At 42.4% G+C, this 19,763-nt stretch overlaps 1 protein-coding gene across 7 annotated transcripts in view; it reads left to right on the plus strand.

Moving 5' to 3' along the window:
* Window positions 1–16,798, plus strand: part of TNRC6C (trinucleotide repeat containing adaptor 6C) — a 157,235-nt gene extending 140,437 nt beyond the window's left edge. For 4 of the 7 annotated variants that reach the window (XM_077459265.1, XM_077459270.1, XM_077459266.1 and 1 more), the window contains 9 exons: window positions 1,788–2,019; window positions 3,287–3,391; window positions 6,882–7,049; window positions 7,255–7,440; window positions 7,601–7,744; window positions 8,505–8,699; window positions 8,824–8,894; window positions 14,368–14,507; window positions 14,860–16,798. In XM_077459265.1, the coding sequence (XP_077315391.1) occupies window positions 1,788–2,019; window positions 3,287–3,391; window positions 6,882–7,049; window positions 7,255–7,440; window positions 7,601–7,744; window positions 8,505–8,699; window positions 8,824–8,894; window positions 14,368–14,507; window positions 14,860–15,220 (1,602 nt within the window). In that variant the 3' untranslated portion in view covers window positions 15,221–16,798. The remainder of the gene's footprint in view (window positions 1–1,787; window positions 2,020–3,286; window positions 3,392–6,881; window positions 7,050–7,254; window positions 7,441–7,600; window positions 7,745–8,504; window positions 8,700–8,823; window positions 8,895–14,367; window positions 14,508–14,859) is intronic. The other 3 variants (XM_077459267.1, XM_077459269.1, XM_077459268.1) reach the window with 2 other exon arrangements.
* The last annotated feature ends 2,965 nt before the right edge of the window (window positions 16,799–19,763 follow it).

The raw sequence follows: 19,763 nt of genomic DNA on the forward strand, positions 1-19,763 counted from the left end.
GGGCCACCGCGCCTTCTTATAGCTCTTTTACAGGCGGTGGCCCGGTCTTCTGTCGCCGCCGCCCCTTCTTCTTCTTCTCCTCCTCCTTCTCCTCCTCCTTCTCCTTCTCCTTCTTCTTCTTTTTCTCCGGCCGCAATGCCAGGGACGCGCTGCCACTTATATAGGGGCAAGGGGCGGTGTCACATGGCGACAGTCCCAGCATCCTCTGGGACTGTGACATTGTAAGGGGGCGGGGTCACCATGTGACACCGCCCCTTGCCCCTATATAAGTGGCAGCGCAGCGCGTCCCTGGCATTGCGGCCAGAGAGATCGTCGAGTCAACATCTCCTAGAGAAGAAGAAGAACGGGTGGCGGCGACAGAAGACCGGGCCACCGCCTGTAAAAGAGCTATAAGAAGGCGCGGTGGCCCGGCAGATGAACCGAAGAGGGGGACAAGACCCCCGAAGTCGGAACAAGAGCCCACGGCGGCGAAGAAGAATGCCGGGCTCCTCCGCTAGTAAAAGAGCTGCAAGAAGTTAGCGGAGGAGTCCGGCGAGAAGACCCCCGAAGACTGAAGACCCCCGGAGCTGTGCAATAAAGTATTTTATCTCGTGTGTTGTGTTTTTTTTTTTTGTACTTTTATTTTACAGGTGAATGGGTAGGGGTACATTGTACCCCATACTCATTCACATAGGGTGGGGGGCCGGTATCCGGGGGCCCCCTTATTAAAGGGGGCTCCCGGATTCCGATAAGCCCCCCGCCCGCAGACCCCGACAACCAACGGCCAGGGTTGTCGGGAAGAGGCCCTTGTCCTCATCAACATGGGGACAAGGTGCTTTGGGGTGGGGGGGCAGCGCGGCCCCCCCCTCCCCAAGGCACCCCCCATGTTGAGGGCACGCGGCCTGGTACGGCTCAGGAGGGGGGGGGGCGCTCGCTCGCCCCCCCCCCTTTCCTGGCCGGCCGGGTAGCGTGCTCGGACAAGGGTCTGTTGTAGACTTGGGGGGAACCCCCACGCCGATTCTTTTTCGGCGTTGGCGTTCCCCCTTTACGTCCATACCAGGCGGCGGGGCCAGCGACGTCTCCTTCACGGGCCCCGCCTACCTGGAGACGCGCTCGAAATGAGCGGACTTTCCTCCGCGTGTGTGGGCGAGTCCGTTCATTTCAAAAGTAGGGCGGATAGTACGGGGGACTTAGTACGCCGTATTAGTCCGCTCAAAAAGTGCCGTGTGTGGGCAAGTAGCCCGTTCGGAAAGTCCGACGGACAGTCTGGCGGGAAGTCCGCCAGACTAAGTACGTCGGACATACCACTACGTGTGTACGTGGCTTTAGCCTGCCAAAAGACTTGTATTGCTGATCATCCAGTTCTGAGATTTGCTGCTACTTCTTATTAATGATGTCCCTACTAAGAATGAGCCGACCACCCAAACCCACCTCCCTTTAACTTTAAGCATTATTAAAATCACTGCTTCCGAAAAAAAAATTGCGTTCCATCCCTAGTCCCTACCAGCCTGTGAATTTGCAGTAAATGGGGAAAAATAGCATACTGCTACTAAGCTCTGTCACACTTGTGCTGCTTTTTGCCTCTCCTGTGTGGGCCCTGCTGTATAGGAGATTGCAGAAGGCTAGTAGCGGGTCAAATTTAGATGCTTACAGTGCTTGCACTAAAGAAACAATGTAATGTATTCATTTCAGAGATGATCATTTCTGTCTATTATATTTGCCTGAAGTTCAGCCCTAAATTACCCTTAAAACAGTCTGTCAGAATTCCAACATTTCTTTTTTTTTTTTTTTTTTTTTTCCCTCTCCAGGTTGCACGTACAATCAATAACATGCAGCAGCAGATACAGCAACATCAGCGCCAGCTGGCCCAGGCTCTGCTTTTGAAGCAACAGACTGCCCCTCAACATCCACCATTGCATCCTCCTGCAGGCAAGTCATCTCTGGACAGCTTCTCACCCCATAACCCAGGTCCAAGCCTGACTGACCTGCACACCAAAGAACAGCAGTCTTCTTCAAATACTTATTCTCATTACCCAATTGGTATGTTCTAAGCTGTCTAGTAAAACTTGCTTTTAATACTAATAATAATAACCATGGTATTTTTAATAAATTTTACTATAGTATAGTGATCTAAATAAATCCTGTAATCTGGTTGCTATGGCCAGCACAATTATTTTTTTTCCCTAAATGTAATTTGCTTAAGCACAGATGATCTAATGCTTTGAGCTTGATATGAAAAATTTTTGTCGGTATTCAATCTTTAAACCATAATATAAATCGTGTAAATCTGTAACAAACATGTTTAGTGAGTAAAGTCCAATTTAAAAAAGTTGTCCATTTTAAAGAGTCTTCAGTAAAATGAAAAAATTAATAATAATTGTAACTTTATAATTCACCGCAGTAAAAACCCACTTCCAGAAACAGTTTATCTTCTGTTCTCCAAGGCAAAATAAAATGCTGTGTAACAATTACCTTCTACACGGTATATGCCAAAATAACCCACCAGAAATGTATAACTTTAAACATAATCAAGTCTCAAATGGCATGTCCTTTTTAATGCAAACCTTCCACATATCTCTCTACACATTACTCCAATTATCCATGTTCTCCAGGTCAAAAGATATAAAAGAAAACTCCCGATAGTGTAATATAGTTTAAGAGCTTTATTAAAAGGTTAAAATAGCAAAATTGCACTCAAACGCATAAATTGGAGTCCATGCTCCACCAAATTTCTCTTAGCTAGTGTGTTCTTAATCCTCATTCCACTCTATGCTGTCAGACGTGGGCACACAAATGCAATATGGCTAACAAGAAGGCTGCTCCAATATCCACTAAATTTGGCCGATAAGCAGCGAAGGGACACCCACACTTTTGCAAGTTGGGGGACGTCAATTGATTTTTTTTTTCTGGCCACCTGAGCTCAGGATATTTTTAATCTTCAGTCCGGGACATGGTGTTTCAGGGATATAGGCTTGAATTTTAGAGAATCCGTTAACTTCAGGCATTTTATTTTAAAACTGTTTACCATCACAACAGGGCATTCATCCCATTCTAGACCTGAAGGTTCTTAACACCTTCTTACAGGTCCAAAAGATTCAGCTGGAATTTACCCGATCTGTAATTGCATGAGAATTTCTGTCATCAATAGATATCAAAAATGCGTATTGTTCGTTTACGTTTTTCACCAACATTTGTGTTTCCTGCAATTGTCAGTAGGTGAGCAGAACTTCAAGTTTGTGGCCTGTCCACGGCCCCCCAATTCTTCACCAAAGTGCTTGCTCCAATCCTTGTGTTTCTGTGCTTTCAGGGAATCCATGTTCTTGGATATCTGGACGATATCCTTCTGAAAGAGCACTCAGTCCAGCCCCTGGTGGCCCATGTTCAGCGGATGGTAGACACTTCAGCGCCTCAGGTGAATCCTTAACCGTTAGAAATCTGTTGGATCCAACTCTCTAATTGGAGTACCTGAGCCTAGCCTTAAACATGTCCTAAGGCCAGGTGTTTCTTCCCCAGGAATAGGTGTTGGCCTTCCAGGGTCATGCCTAGATTTTGGGCTCCAAAAAGCTTTAATCGACTCAGTTTTGCATGGGGATAATGGGCTTTATGGTGGCCTCCTTCATGGAGATGTTTTCTCAATTTCATTCCAGGCATCTGCAGTTCAGTTAAAGTCAAGCATTGGGGCATATGCCACATCCAATAACTCCTGCAGGCAGCATCATCATCGGCTTTCACATAGGAAGCAGAATGGAAGCTCTAAGAGATATAAGGATCCTCTGCAGATTCTCAATAGCCAGCACATCATCACCTGATACATTTCAGCCTATTGGCCACCTCTGATGATGGCCAATAGGCTGAAATGCATCAGGTAATGATGTGAGGACGCTACCACGCCACTACCACGGTCTTTTTTTATTTTATTTACATGCTTGTAGTCATCTTTCATTTGTGAGTACCCCCTTATTTTCAATCAATTGAGGATTGGTTTTACAGACTTCACTATGTGCCTCGTTTTCTTTTTTTGGTACATTTTTTGGTACATATCACTTCTGTTGATTGGTACTGGAGTCTAATGCTGGTACACTGCTGGCTATTGGGAATCTGCAGAGGATCCTCATCTCTTCGAGATTCCATTCTGCTTCTTATGTGAAAGCTGATGATGCTGCTGCCTGCAGGAGTTATTGGATGTGGCATATCCACCAATGCTTGATTTTTTTTGACCTCTGGTAAGAAGATACAGTTGTGCTCATAAGTTTATATACCCTGGCAGAATTTATGATTTCTTGGCCATTTTCCAGAGAATATGAATGATGACACAAAAACATTTCTTTCACTCATGGTTAGTGTTTGGCTAAAGCCATTTATTAATCAACCCTGTTTACTCTTTTTAAATCATAATGACAACAGAAACTACACAAATGACCCTGATCAAAAGTTTACATACCCCAGTTCTTAATACCGTGTATTGCCCCCTTTAACATCAATGACAGCTTGAAGTCTTTTGTGGTATTTGTGAATAAGGCTCTTTATCTTCTCAGATGGTAAAGCTGTCCATTTCTCATTTATCATTTATCTCCTATCTTCAGCGCTGCATTTGGACTTTGTTTTTATTTATATTGCAATCACTATATTTATGTCAGCTGCTTGTGTGTTAGTTGATCATCATCCTAGTGCAGATATTGCCCCTTGTTTTAAATTTCTGCAGTTCAGTGTACTGACTGCATGAGACAAAATTCCTCGCTCTCTGGACCGATCCATGCGCCTGTGTTCCAAGGACAGGCTATCTCTGACCTAGTGGTTGACCAGCCCTGTGCTGGGATCGGAAAACCTTTCAGCTCTTAACCTGGCAGTTTCTCATGAAAGATGCAAGCCTGTCAGGCTTGGGAGCAGTACTAGGGACAAAAATGTTGAGGCAATCCACACGACTATTAATGCTTTCAAGTAAAGGGCCGTTAACCAACCAGCTTCAGGGTCGAATGATGAGAGCTCAGTCACACAACACCATAGCTATGGCTTACAGTATATCAATAATCAACCAGAAGTCACGCACCCCTTCAGAAAATGGACCTAATTCTGGCTTGTGCCAGAAGACCCATTCCAGCCTTGTTCACTTTCCAAGATTAGACAATTGGCAGGTGAACTTCCTCAGTTGTCACCATCTAGACATGAGGAAATGGTCTGTTCACCCCAATGTTTTCAAGAGCATCTACCACCTTTAGGGGATGTCAGATGTAGATCTGTTGAAACCCTGATTCAACAATAGGGATAATTTTTTTTCCTCCACAGGATATCTCCGCTCCAATAACCCCCCTCTAGAGCCACCATACAATATTATGGATATGTAAAGGAATGTATGAATGTGAAGACATTGGGGGGATATGTGTAAACCCCAAATGCCTTGAGATTGAAAGTAATGGTTTGATGTATTTATTATAAGAAAAATAATAGAGGATTTAAAACAAAAAAAAAAAACAATAGGGATAAGTTTGTGACCAGGTTGTTATTCAAAGGCCAATTGCAGTGGATTCTTCAACTGCTTCACAGGCTGAAAAAAAAATGGAGGCCATTCCCATGATTTTTGTTGCACCAATTTGGCCAAGAAGGGCTTGGTACTATGTTGGGGGCACTTCCAGGCTGTCCCAACCTACTGTCTTCCAGACTGATCTACCATCCTGCTTCAATGTCACTGGCTTTAATGGCTTGGCTGTTTATCTCCAAGTTCTGAGCGAACTGGCTTTCAGAAGGTTTCACCCTAGATGATACTCTTTGGGACTTATTCTGTACTTTCTTCAATCTGTGCTGGATCAAACTTTGGCCTTGAATGCACTGAAGGGTAAAGCTTTGTCCATGGCCATTCTCCCTCAGTGAGACCTGTGGCTGCTCATTCTCTGGTAAAGGCCTTTGTTCAAGGGTTGGCTTGCATTGCTCTCTTAATTTCTGCACATATTTTGCCCTAATTTGGGACTGTGGACTCAACAGAAGCCTTCCTTTTAAGACTTTTCAGTATATTCCCATTGCCAACCGCATTCATAAGGAAGTATTTCTCATGGTAAACACATCAACGATGTGTCTCAGAACGAGCAGCCTTATCTTGTAAATAGCCCTTCCTTGATCTTGATCTTGATCAATACAAGGTGGTTTTGAGTCTTTGGGCCTCCTTTTTGTATATAAGGTGTTTTCTCTCCGCCTTATTTGAGACATCTTCCTGCCCTCTTTGTCCAAAGCGATATCTCCACACTTTAGATTTAGTACACGTAGTACAAGTTTATCGCTCTACCACTGCTTTCCTCTGAACCTTTCATTCTCTGTACTGTCTGCAGGCCTTTGCAAAGTGTATCCTGCATCTCGTTCCACCACTTATAGGTATTTTGGACCGTTTCCTGTCTATTTTTGGCTTCAGTGCATTTAAAATAAATGTCTGGTACGCGTACAGCGCAAGTAAAATCAGTCAGAGCTCCTGCTGAGCATGCTTGGTCACCATGTGCGCTGGCAAAACAAGCATTGCCAAAAACAGAGGTCCGCAATGTTAGCCCATGCAGTTTTCTCAGCACAGGTTTTCTTTTAATTTAAGTTCCCGTTGGGAAGTTAGCTTGCCATGAAATCCACATGGGGTTTAATCGAATATTAGTAAAAAAAAAAAAAAAATCCCAGTTATTCTCAGTCTTTATCTATTCAGACAATATTTTAATTTTAAAAAAATTTTCTGCACTAACTGAATATATAAATGTTGCATTGAAGAGGAAGATGTGTATGTGTGATTGCTTAGAAGTTATATTCAAAAACTGTGTGCAACATATTTCAGCATTGTCAAGCAACTCACCCTTATTTTAATACATAAAATAGGAAAAAGTATGTACTATGTAGTTGGGTTTCAAAGCATAACTGTATACATCCTTTCCGTACAGGTCCTGGAATAAATCCTGCTATGAATGTAAGCAGCATGGACATGGCTGGGGGTTTGTCAGTGAAGGATACATCCCAGTCTCAGTCTCGTCTGCCACAGTGGACTCATCCCAACTCCATGGATAGCCTGGCAAATTCTGCTTCTCTTGATCACAGTCCTGGCAAGTCAAGTAAGTCATAATTTGTACCCTCTTGTGTATGCACCCTATTTGCCAAAACTTAGTAGAGTTTTTTTATTTTCTTCATAACATAATTTTACTCTGCCCCATCCACCCCAGCTGTGTCAATGTCTTTTTCGCATCATACTGCTATACATTTTCAGCAGTTTTTATATGCCAATTTTTTTTACATTGCTTTACATATGTTTTGCTGCAGATGCTCTTCCTGGGGGTCTTGGCATTGGCCCTCCTGCAAAGCCCAATATAGATGACTCCTACAATCGGTACGATCTTCTCCCAAACAGTGACTCGCCAACGAGTCCGCCTGTTCCCGACAGCTGGTCACGTGCCAAAACTGAGAACGACAAAATCTCCAATGGGTCCAGTATCAACTGGCCTCCTGGTTAGTGTTTTCTTGATGTATTTTTAGTAATAGGTCATGTTTTACTTTCACCTGGTATGTTTTTTTTTGTTTTTGTTTTTTGTTTTTTTATTATCGCTCATTATATAATGAAAGCTAACACTTCGGGGTTGATTGACTCATTTTTGTGTACCTGACTTAGAATTTCACCCAGGAGTGCCTTGGAAAGGACTGCAAAACATTGACCCTGAGAATGATCCTGATGTGACCCCAGGAAGTGTTCCTACTGGGCCCACCATTAATACCACAATACAGGATGTCAACCGTTATTTGCTCAAAAGTGGAGGTAACCAGATTAAGATCAGATATTTGTTTTCGTTCTCTTTTTCAACATTACTGTAATTTCAAGTATCATAACTCTGGGTGACATAAGAGATTTATAAATTGTTTGATTTTATTGGCCTAGCTCATTTTGCACTTTTAGGGCCAGTTCACACCATAGAAACGCAGTCCTGATGCTTTTCTGCATGCACGTTTTTGATGCAGTCCAGTGCATTTTAACACCTCTTTCTTCTTAACCTTAAATAAGGACGTGTGTTCCAGTACAGTCCAATGCAGGATGTTCTACTTTTTTTTTTTTTTTTTTCTGAAACGCGCTGCAACTGAACTATGCCATTGAAAACCATATAAGCTACTTTCCATGCGTTTCTGATGCAGAAAAAAAATCACTGGACTGCATGTGGTGTGAACTGGCCCTTAAACAACAAATTAAAGTGGCAAAATGAAAAGATTCTCATACAGAGGTCAGAATGGCACTTTTGGCCATTATTGATATGTAATGTGGTCAGTATTTCAAAGTTTTTTTGGGACTTGTGTGTGTAAATTGGAGATTTGATACATTGAACAGTCCTATATCCGTATTCCCAGCTGCCAGGTAAAGTATTCTAAATATTCGATATTGGCTGGTTTAGTACAGGGCTTTTAGTTCATATACTGTGTTTTGTGTGTGTGTGTGTGTGTGTGTGTGTGTGTGTGTGTGTGTGTGTGTGTATATACTACTTTAATGTGACATTCATAAAATACATTATGTTTTAATGCATTTTTAGCTAAACTGTCTGATATAAAGTCCACGTGGTCATCCAGCCCTATCTCCCACACTCAAGCATCGTTGTCTCACGAGTTGTGGAAGGTACCAAGAAACACTACAGCCCCGACCAGGCCACCACCTGGGTTAACCAATGCCAAACCCTCCTCTGCCTGGGGCTCAAATCAACTGGGCTGGACCAGCTCCTATTCAACAGGTATGACTATAGCATTTCTTACTGCTTATATAAAATCGCCACCAAGGAATCGCACATTAGCTACCTATTAAAATTCTAATATTCTGTTCCCCTGGGTTCTTACTGCTGTATGCTATCTTTTCAGGTTCCACCTGGAGCACAGACAGTTCAGGAAGAACAAGTAGCTGGCTGGTCCTGCGTAACCTCACTCCACAGGTATTTATATAATATACCTTTTTAAAGTTAACCTGTGCTTTTTCTATACTGGTCAAAGCCACATTTTCACCTAAATACAGATCACAGCGCAAGCTTTTACTTTGCTTTCCTTCCCTTCACTACCCTATCAATCCTGCCAGCAGCGCTGTGTAAATTCCAAGCTGGCCCTTGGGGCTTACACAGAGCGAATGGCTGTCCCACCATCATCTGCCCACTCTGTGTGCCTGAGAGACCATTGGCTAGTCATACTAAAGGGAGTGGGCTAAGTCACATGCTCCCTCATACCCAGAAATACCAGGTGTTACTCTTCACTTCCAGCAACTAAATCAAAGCAGCAAGTCCCAAAGGGAAGGTGAGTATGTGCTGTATGGGTAAGGTGCATGGGCAAAGCATAGATTCACTGTGATTTGGGATATTTTATTTATTTTTTTATTTATTTTTTTGTTCGGCTTAGTATTTTTAAAGTGTTCAAGCATGTCTGTTTAGCTAGTAAATTATTTACTGGCTATTCTCCTGCCTCTGTCTATATTTATATTGGGTAAAGGGTGTAAATCATGATTGGGCATTGTTCTTTTAACTCACCCTAGTGTGCGCAGTGTAGAATGTAGTTTAGGAGAAAAGATCTCCTGTTTAAATATTTAGAATGTCTTTGTAGGAAACTGTACTTTTTAAGGAGAAGTATATTTTGGCTGGACTTCTCCTGTAGGTCACAGGAGTGCAGTTTGTTCTGCACTCCTGTGACCCGTTTTCAGCTGACAGTCCTCTATGGGCTGACATCAAAAATATGGTCGGGGTCCACCCAGATGCCTGGGCCAACACCTGTCTCAGCCTCTCAGCGATCCACTGAGAGCCTGAGCCAGCCCTTAGCCTCAGCCTAGCACTCCTTTCTTTTAATATGCCTAATGCCAAATACGTACAGATCCTTCTGTTTTGCTTTCGCCTTTTTAAGGATTCTTGCGGTAAAAGCCAAGGAAACTTAGACATCTGTAGTGTATCAATGCTTTTACTAAACAGAAAAGGTGCACATACAACTGAACAAAACACAATTCATAGTTACCATGTTTCCTTGATAATAAGACCTAGCGTGATTTTCAGGGAGGGCTGCAATATAAGCCCTACCCCAAAAATAAGTCTTAGTTTAAAGTGCTTGTCAAATGCTAGAATCCACTCTATTACAGTATTATATCATGTAAACTGTGTGTTTCTGTAATAGAATTGTGTTAAATACCTTCTTATCGCACCGCTCGGTCCTCAGCTGATCTCCTGCTGCTTTCCTCCTTTCCTCCTCTCCTCCTCTTCTCCCAGCTGTCAGCGGGGGATCTCGGCAACCCCCCTCTGCAGTGCTCGGAGTGGGGAAGAGAGCTTTGGCGAGCCATGGAAGTGCCATAAGAAGGTATTTAACACAATTACACTATATTAGGAACATACACAATTTTTCATGATGTAATACAGGGGTGCCCAACCTTTTGAAGAGCAAGGGCCACTTAAGCGACTTGGTACCCGGTTGTGGGCCACAATGAATGGAGCAGGAGGATTGCAGGCCCATGTCCACTCTGCATATGCAGAGCAGACACAGGTGCAGTACGCCTGTCGCTTTCCTGCAGGTTAGCTGCACTTTACCATAGACTTATATTATATTTTGCAGATGTATTGGACTTTCTGAAAGTGCACCAAACCCGCAGGTAATAACAGAAGTCTGTAACCTGCAAGTGCACCTGGGGATCAGTTTGAAAGCAGCCTGGTAACCACTGTAGAACAGATATGCCCAAATATACACTGTGATTTTAGTAATAAACTTACCTTTAATAACAGTCTTCCATTGAGCTATCGTAGGCTGTTACTGTCCCAGGTAGAGTGCATTTGGGATCACTCCATCTGTGACAGGAGCTGGGTCTCTACAGGCAGCATTGGCTTATGCGGGTCTTCTCCGCTGCTGTCTGCTTCCTCTACCGCCGGCTTCATTCACAACCCTGATGCTCTGGGATGACAACATGTTCTTGCCATCCCAGAATAGGAGGTTGCTGGCCACATTAGAGGACTCCACGGGCCCCTGGTTGGGTACCCCTGCTGTAATAGAATGGATTCTAGGATTTTAAAAGCACTTTTACTCGGTTCCACTGGGGATTCCTGACAGTCGGGGGAGGAGAGAAGATGGCACATGACATAAGACCTACCCTAAAAATAAGCCCTACTGTGTCTTTTGTTGGAAAAATGTAGTAAGACCTGGGCTTATTTTCGGGGAAACACAGTACAAAATATGCCTACAACATGCACAAGCCAATTATCCTTTCCAACAAAATAAGTATGTACAATATGTATGCAGTAAGTAAATTGAACAGTTACTTAACTTCTTATGATGGAGATTGAATTAAAATGGAATCTTCATGGTTCTTTGCTCAAGATTCCAGCTCAAAACGTCCCCAAAGCCCTCCAGTTTCCATCACATGTCTTCATCCTTTCAAACTAACTTTCTTCCATGTCTGTTCAAAAGTGCTAAGCTCCCCCCATACTTCTGTTCCTTTGCTTTGCTCCTAAACCAAACTGACTGGTTTATTTGCATATCAATGGGGAGAGCCCAGCTTCTTAAAGTGGAGTTCCACCCTCAGTTCCCCCCCCGAGATGTCGGTCCCCCCAAGGCCGATCCGTCCATTGGATCGAGTGCAGGTGCTGCCATTGTAATTAAGGGAAACTGGCAGTGGAGCCTTCAGGCTTCGCTGCCGGTTTGCTATTGGGAATGTGCTCTGAATAGCCCCGTCATCTTCTGGGGGGGACACAGGTCCCAGAAAGCAGCGTTGGGAAAGAGGGGCAGAGCCAGAAGAGGAAATGACGTACCTCGCCTTTTTACTACTAAGGTAAGGAAAACAAGAAATTGCATATCCAAAAACCAGGGTTGGGGGCCGGGGGGGGTATGTGTCTTTCGTTTAAGACCAAGTACTAAAGTTGGGTGGAACACCACTTTAACACTGCATATTATCTTAAAAAATCTAACTATGCAATCTAACAAATACAATTGCTTTAAGATCACCTTCTGTGCTCTCTATTACCTAAAAAAGCAGCCAAATACTTACCTGTAACCCAGAGCAGCCTGCTTTCCGATCTGACTAGTCCATTGTTTCCTCGCTGCTTCTCTGCACATTCAAAGCTGCCAGAACAGCCAATCCCCTCTTTTTGCACAGATCGTTCCCCTGGCTGTGGTGGAAAGGCATAGGTAGCTGGAAAGCAGTAGGCCAGACTAACCCAGAGGGTGACCACTGTGGATAAAAGGTAAGTATTTGGTTGCTTTTAGTAGTGTGGTGTTTTTTTTTTTTTTTTAGATTGGCAGCATGGGACTCAGGCATACCTAAAGTCAGCTGAACGCCAGGCACAAAAACATTCTTAACCACTTGCTTACTGGGCACTTAAACACCCCTCAGTCCCAGACCAATTTTCAGCTTTCAGCGCTGATGCACTTTGAATGACAATTGCGCGGTCATACAACACTGTACCCAAATGAAATTTTTATCATTTTTTTCCCACAAATAGAGCTTTCTTTTGGTGGTATTTAATTACAGCTGGGAGTTTTATTTTTTGCTAAACAAACAAAAAAAGATGCAAAAAAAAAAAAAAAATCATGTTTAATAGTTTGTTATAAAATTTTGCAAACAGGTAACTTTTCTCCTTCATTGAAGTGTGCTGATGAGGCGGCACTGATGGGCTGCACTGGTGGGCACTGATGGGCTGCACTGGTGGGCACTGATGGGCTGCACTGGTGGGCACTGATGGGCTGCACTGGTGGGCACTGATGGGCTGCACTGGTGGGCACCGATGGGCACAGTTAAGGCGGCACCGATGGGCACAGTTAAGGCGGCACCGATGGGCACAGTTAAGGCGGCACCGATGGGCACAGATGGGTGGCACTAAGGGGCACTGATAGGTGGCACTGCTGGGCATGGGTATGTGGCACTGGGGTGCAGCACCTTTGTTGAGGCAGACTGTGGGCACTGCTGGGTGGCACTGTGGGCACTGACGGGGGCACTTATTTTTTAATTATGTTTAGTGATGAGGGGGCAGGTGGGCACTGGCAGGGGGCAGGTGGGCACTGGCAGGGCTGGCCGTGATCGGGACTTATGTCCCGATCATGGCCGCCGGTGATCGGCTCTTTTTTTTTTTCTCCTCGCGCTGTCAGCGCGAGGAGGAATAATAGCCGATTACCGACTCCGTTGTATCACATGATCAGCTGTCATTGGCTGACAGCTGATCACGTGATAAGGGGTCGGGATCGACCCCTTGCTTGGATCGGTGATCAGGCGAGTCTCATAGACTCGCCGATCACAGAGCGCGCCACGCCAATAGACGTAGTCCCGGCAAAGGAAATCCGCGCTGTAGCAGTCATTTGGCTATAGCGCGGGTCTCAACTGGTTAAACACCTTAGTAATGACATAAATCCCCTTTGTGTGCTAAATGTCTTGCCACACTAAGACATTACTTGGTAAAAATAATGATTGTGCTATCATTGTACAGTACATGTACAAAGGGCAGAACTGTGGGTGGATGAGTCAAACTACAGGTGGGGGTGGGCTGTATTAATATGATTGGTCGATCTGCACATGGAGAGAGTAGTGACCTGTCATTATTACAAGCAGGGGCGGCCTGTGCATTAGGGCCCCCCCCCCCCCATCCATGCTCCCGGACCCTTTCAGGACGCCGGACACATGGATTCCTATGGCGGGGGTGGGAGAAGGGTGGTACTTCTTGAAGCACCTGATTAGAGCCAGAGGCTCTAATAGGCTTCAAAATAGGGTGGGCTCTGAGCGCAGAGATCCCACTCAATTGTGTGACGATCGCAAATACATTTTCGCGTTTTTCACACTAAAGCTCCTCCCGGCCAATTAGGGAGGCAGGTCGTTAGACCTGTTTCCCGATTGGCCAGAGCGCCAGGGCATTCTATTGGATGGCTGGGCGCTTAGGAAGAGGTGGCACAGAGGAGACACTAGGGCGGACATCCCCGCCGCCACAGCTGCTCTGGTGGACTCAGGACTGGCGGTAAGTGCTGGTCCGGACCACCTGCGGAGGAGGATGCCGTCAGAGAGCCACTGTGCCACGTCGGGCACAGTGATTGCATATACTGGGCACACGTGGCTGCAATTGATGAGCACAGTGAGGCTGCAATTCGAGGGGGGAGGGGTTGTCTTTTTCAGTTTGTTTGCGCCCCTTCAAAAATTTTGAGCACCAGCCACCACCGATTACAGAAAACTCCTCCTCAGAGGCAAAGTTCAGGAGTTGTTTCTTGCTGGATTGCTACACAAATATTTGAGTAGGAATAACCATCATGGCACTTGTATATGGACAGTAATTGTTCAGCCCAAGTTTATGCTTTAACTGCTTTAGGGTGTATTTTAACTTGCAATGTAGCTCCATTGGAAATCTCTCCCCCAATTCAGTCACTTCTCTCATTCATGTATTGCAATGTTTTATTCTGACCTGTATTCAACAGATTGATGGCTCCACCTTAAGAACGCTGTGTCTTCAGCATGGTCCGCTGATAACATTCCATCTGAACCTTACTCAAGGCAATGCGGTGGTCAGGTACAGCTCAAAGGAGGAAGCTGCCAAGGCACAGAAGTCTCTACATATGTAAGTTATTATTTGATATATCTATGTATCTTTCATTGAAATTTCTATATTTATCTTGCCTAGTGAATCCTTATGCATTTGGTGTTTTGCACAGGTTTTTATTATTATTTTTTGGAGGAGGGCAGGGTCTTATGTTTTACTCTTTACTGTACATTTTTACCTAATCAACATCGTTATATTGACATAAGTAGATACATTAGGCAGTCGCTATATATTTTCCTTTAAAATATGGCATCAATGTTTGTCTGTTTTTCATCACAATGCACCTCGGCTTATTAATTATTTATTCATTGATATTCAGAATGTATAAATTGCTTTTCATAATTACTTTTTATTTTTTCCTTTCGTATAGGTGTGTCCTGGGCAACACTACTATTCTGGCAGAATTTGCTGGGGAAGAAGAAGTAAACCGTTTCTTGGCACAAGGGCAGCCTATGCCCCCCACTTCCAGTTGGCAGTCTAACACTGGGAATAGTCAGCCCCGGATGGGTGGCAACGGGGGCTCTCACACCTTGGTTCGCAATGATGCTGCTCACTGGAATCCTTCTTGTTTGAGTGCCAAGGGAGGCAATGATCTTCTGTGGGGAGGAGTCCCACAGTATTCCAGCAGCTTGTGGGGCCCACCTGGATCAGATGATGCCAGAATGATTCGCAGTCCAACACCTCTCAATACTCTGTTACCAGGAGATTTGCTGAGCGGGGAATCTATGTGAAAGAAAATTGGACATTGGTCCTATAAATTTATTAATCATCAGCACTAAATGAAAAACTTCAAGACAAATAATATCCAATCTTTCCAGTCCATGATCTGTGAGGAATTCAACTTCTTCAGGCCCCATGTCTTCTCTCCATGCAGTATCTTTTCCTGGTCATCCTCCCTACTGCACCCTTGAGAACTGTTCACAAGTAACAGTATGGGATTGTGGGAGGGATGGGAAAGGAAGGGTTGAGGAGAGAGGCGAAGAGTCACTTAGTAGATGTGGTCAAGCTGTTTTTTTTTTATGTTTTTAAAGTGTTCAAAGAGTTTAAAAAAAAAAAAGAAAAAAAAATGATCAACGCTGCTTCTGCTGGGACTAGAACGCAAGGGCACTTTCATTTGACAGGAATGAAGAGGGTTAGTTTGGGGGCAAGGGGAATAGGATGGGAGTAACAAAAAAAAGCCTATTTTGAAATAAGCCTTGGACTTATATGCACATCAGACAGAGCCCATCAAATGGGGAGCAGCAGCAAGCTCTGCGTTTTCTGGCAGTTCTGTATACGCACTTAGGTGGATTAGTATTGATACAGAAACGAAGGAAGGATGGCTCTAGTTTGATTACCCCTTGGATCTGCCTATGCACATAACTTTTTTCCAGAGCATCTGCTCCTGTCATCGTTCCTTCTTCTTTTTTTCTTTTTTTTTTTCTTGCTATCTATTCTAAATATCTGGATCCCTGCAAAACACTCAGAAGAATCATATCAGCTGTTAGATATACTTGAAAACAGCAGATCTACACCATATAATGGGATTTATTTATTTTTTCGTGAATTCGGCTTGTATCAAACCCTGATTGTCCAAGTTTTATGCAATTGCAGACAGACACATCAAATTGTATCCATAGAGAAGAGGCAGATTTATGAAAAATGGGTGCACAGAAAAATGAACACCGAAACAACAAGTCTTTCCTTTTTTCGAACTCCTTTTATGCCTTTACAACCATCTAAAATCCATCCATGTGTGCTCATACACAGAAACAGACATTTCTCTTACTTTAAAGTACCTTACTTCCTTTGTACTACATTTTTGTCCTTTTTAACTTTGCACTGAAATTTTAACTCCTCATCCAGACCTTGCAGTTAACCCAACTGAATAGAAAATTGAAAGAAATGTATGAAGAGAGGAAGTGCTAACACGTATCTATGTTTACTCAAGGACTTATTTGTGAAGAAAAAAAAAAAACATTTACCTTGTGCTTATGTCTGAAGAAAAAAAAACAAAACAAAAAAAAAAACTTACAAATGTTTGTCTACCTTTCCATTGATTCATCATTGGGAAGTAATGCATATTACTGGAGACTTTCATCTATTTGTGGTAGCTTGCTGTAGCTCATGGACTATAAAAGCTGGGCAGTCGCCACAAGCAGAACCCATAAAGCAACACTGCATCTTATGCAGGTTTTGAACTGCATCTAATAGCAGATGCCAGTCTTGGCTCTAACCTGTTTACAAAACTTTTTATTTCGAAATCTTCTGTTTTTCTGCTTTTCTCCAAAAATAAGTAAAATGAAAACGTAAAAAAAAAAAGAGCAAAACTATAAAAAACTGAAAAAAAAATCTTCCATCGAAATAAAAAAAAAAATCTATTTTCAAATTTTAAATAGAAATTCCTTTACACCTCGGGGAAAGTACCAGTGTTTTATTAAAGAATAACTTTAGCCATTGTTGTGCAACATTTTAATTTTTTTTTTCCCTTTTTTTATATTTTACATTTTTTGTCAAACATTTCTTTTCATCGATAAGCGAAAATTACGAATTTTTTTTTTTTTTTTTTGTCACAACCTTGCACATCGTGGATATCTTTCTCAGGAAAATTTGACATTTCCAGAGGAGTAGAACGCCACACAACCATTTCATTGTATTTTTATGAAAAATGAAAAACAAAAAAACAAATAAAAAAATAAACTGAAAAGAGATTATCCAGGCACTGAAAACTTAAGGGGGAAGAACTGAAAACGTAACAGAGGAAGACAAACAATTCCTGTTTGTAGCAGTTAAATATTTACCAAATAATGGACTTGAAATGTTTCAAGAGTGCTTTATATGTTATACAAAAAGAAAAAAAAAAAAAAAGAAATATTGCTTTATGTTGAAACACAAACCATGATTTTCCTGGGTCTCTGTTAAGGAAATAAAATAGAACAAGATACCTTCCCGCAAGCTGATGGGATAAACATTGTTCAGACAGACATCGCCTGTAACTTCAAAGAATTTGTATATTTCCTGTTCCTTCTTGACTCTTTGGGGGTGCGTCCTGCTCTTACTGAAATAAGAGGGCAGGATAGACTTGAAAGGGGGGGAATAGGTATTGAAGTTTTATCATCTGTGGGTTGGATCTATGCTTCAGCTGGTGTCGGAACCTCTCTGCTAGAATGGCCCATGAATTGTTCTGCCTTGTGGGTTGTTGCAGCAGGGATGGTTTTAAATGCCTTCAGTACCAGCTGGGCCTCAATCCATTGAGGTACTGGAGCAATTTTTGTTTGGATCCTGATCTATGCACAAGCCAAGTCTGAGACAGGAGCTACAATTCGCTGTGGTTTATTTGGTTTTTGAAACGAGAATGATTTTTATTTTTTATTTTTTTTCTCTTTTACAACTATAGAATGCCCTTTTCTCGCTCTTCTGGCAAAGCAGACAGGGGGAATTATTTCAGACAGTACGACCTGTGTATTTGAACTCCAGTTTCTGTGTGTTGCGGGGAGGGGTCTTTTAATCAATAATATTTTATGTGTTATTTCATAATGCTACCTCTGTCTGCCATATACTGCCCTTGGTTGGGCAGGAAAACAGACTGTGACATGGGAGGGCACAGCCCCTCTTTCATCTTCAGAGTTAGAAATTGTCTGTTACAGGCACTGGGACAATCCTTAATATTTGGGCACCCCAAGTGGGTCATTGGTTTTGTGTTTAGTTAAAATTTTATTTTTTAAACTTGGCTGTCTGAGTGACCAGTAACACATGTGCATTATGTTGCTGATACTTCTAGCACATAGCCGTGCGCTTTTTTTTTTTTTTGCTTTTCTTTTTCTTTTTATTTTTTTGCTTTTTCTTTTTTTTTTTTTTTTTCTTTGCACGTCAGATGGAGGAACAGTTCTAAATGGTTTACAAACACAATAAGAGTAGAGACTGATGAAGTTTCTTTCTGTGAAGAATGTTGTTTTCATTCACTTCTTTTGGATGCAAAATTGTCCCAAAGATATATATAAAAAAAAAAAAAGAAAAAAAAAAAAAACTATTCTGCTCAAATTTTTGCCCTTTAACTCTTTAGCTGCAAAAAAGGGTTAGTTGTTAATACACATGTTCTACTGTACAGGGCAGGCAGTAAGATGTAAGCACGCCAGGGGCTGTGCACCATACTGATTGTGTAGGAGCAAATGCGAAAATGTGACATCAACCTGCAGTTCCTCTTTAATCTGCAAGCGTCTGCAGGAATTCTTTAGGAAGAACAGTAAACTAGATTTTTTTTTTTTCCCTCCGATGCTCTACTCTGGTAAGAGCAGGTGTTGTAAAGCTATCCATTTTTCTGGCAGAGTGTTCTACAAGAGTGTTCCTCCAGTCCTTGGTGGCTACTGACAGTGCTCATGTTCCAGATCTCTTTACAGAAACATGACAATGCTGGCCATGCAGGTAACCACAAACAATCGCAGACTTGATTGTTTACATTTTTTTTTTTTTTTTTAACGTTTCAAAAAAGATTGCGAGTCGCAATAAAGGCCAGTTTGGTTTAAATTTATTTTCCACGGAGGTCGAATGTGTTTATTAAAAAGAAAAAAAATGGTTTCTTGAATAAATCGCCAAACTAGGGGGATCTTGTACCTCTTTAGAATTTTTGATTTGAATAGCTATTGTGTTGCGTGTATGGCCATCATAAATGAGCTTCTTTTTAATCTGTTACATATTATCAAAACTACTACTTTTTGGAAGATGAGCATTGTCACCTGCCAGGGAATGGATTTAAAAACACCGACCTACAACTTTGCTGTTAGATTGCCTCCTGACAGGAGAGATGTTAAATAGCACTTTGTCATGTAGTGTGAGAAGTAAAAAAAATAAAAGAATGCAAAATAGCCACTTCACAGCAATTCCCCCCTTCAGAAGAGTACATGGTTTGACACCTTCAGATGCTCATAGAGCCTTATATGATACTTGCTGACTGGGGGAGAGGTCTGTGTGCAGTCAACATATGAACACTTCTTCCATGTGAAAAGATTTATATATATATTATATATATATATATATATATATATATATATATATATATATATATATATATATATATATATATATATTATTGAAGGACACAGGCATCTCTCCAAATATGCTATTGAATAAAATGTGTTTTTTGTGGTGTGTGTTTTTTTTTATTTTGTTTTTATTATGTTGGCATTTTACGATGTCTGAAACTAAAATTTAAGGACAAGAAAATGTTGTGGCTTATGTTTTTTTTTCTCTCCTAGAATGTGTTTGTTAATGAATTGCACCAAAAGACGCTTTGAAAAT

Source organism: Lithobates pipiens, unplaced genomic scaffold, assembly GCF_037356315.1.
Source record: "Lithobates pipiens isolate NorthernLeopardFrog02 unplaced genomic scaffold, aLitPip1_a1.2 Scaffold_28, whole genome shotgun sequence".
Lineage (NCBI taxonomy): Eukaryota > Metazoa > Chordata > Amphibia > Anura > Ranidae > Lithobates > Lithobates pipiens.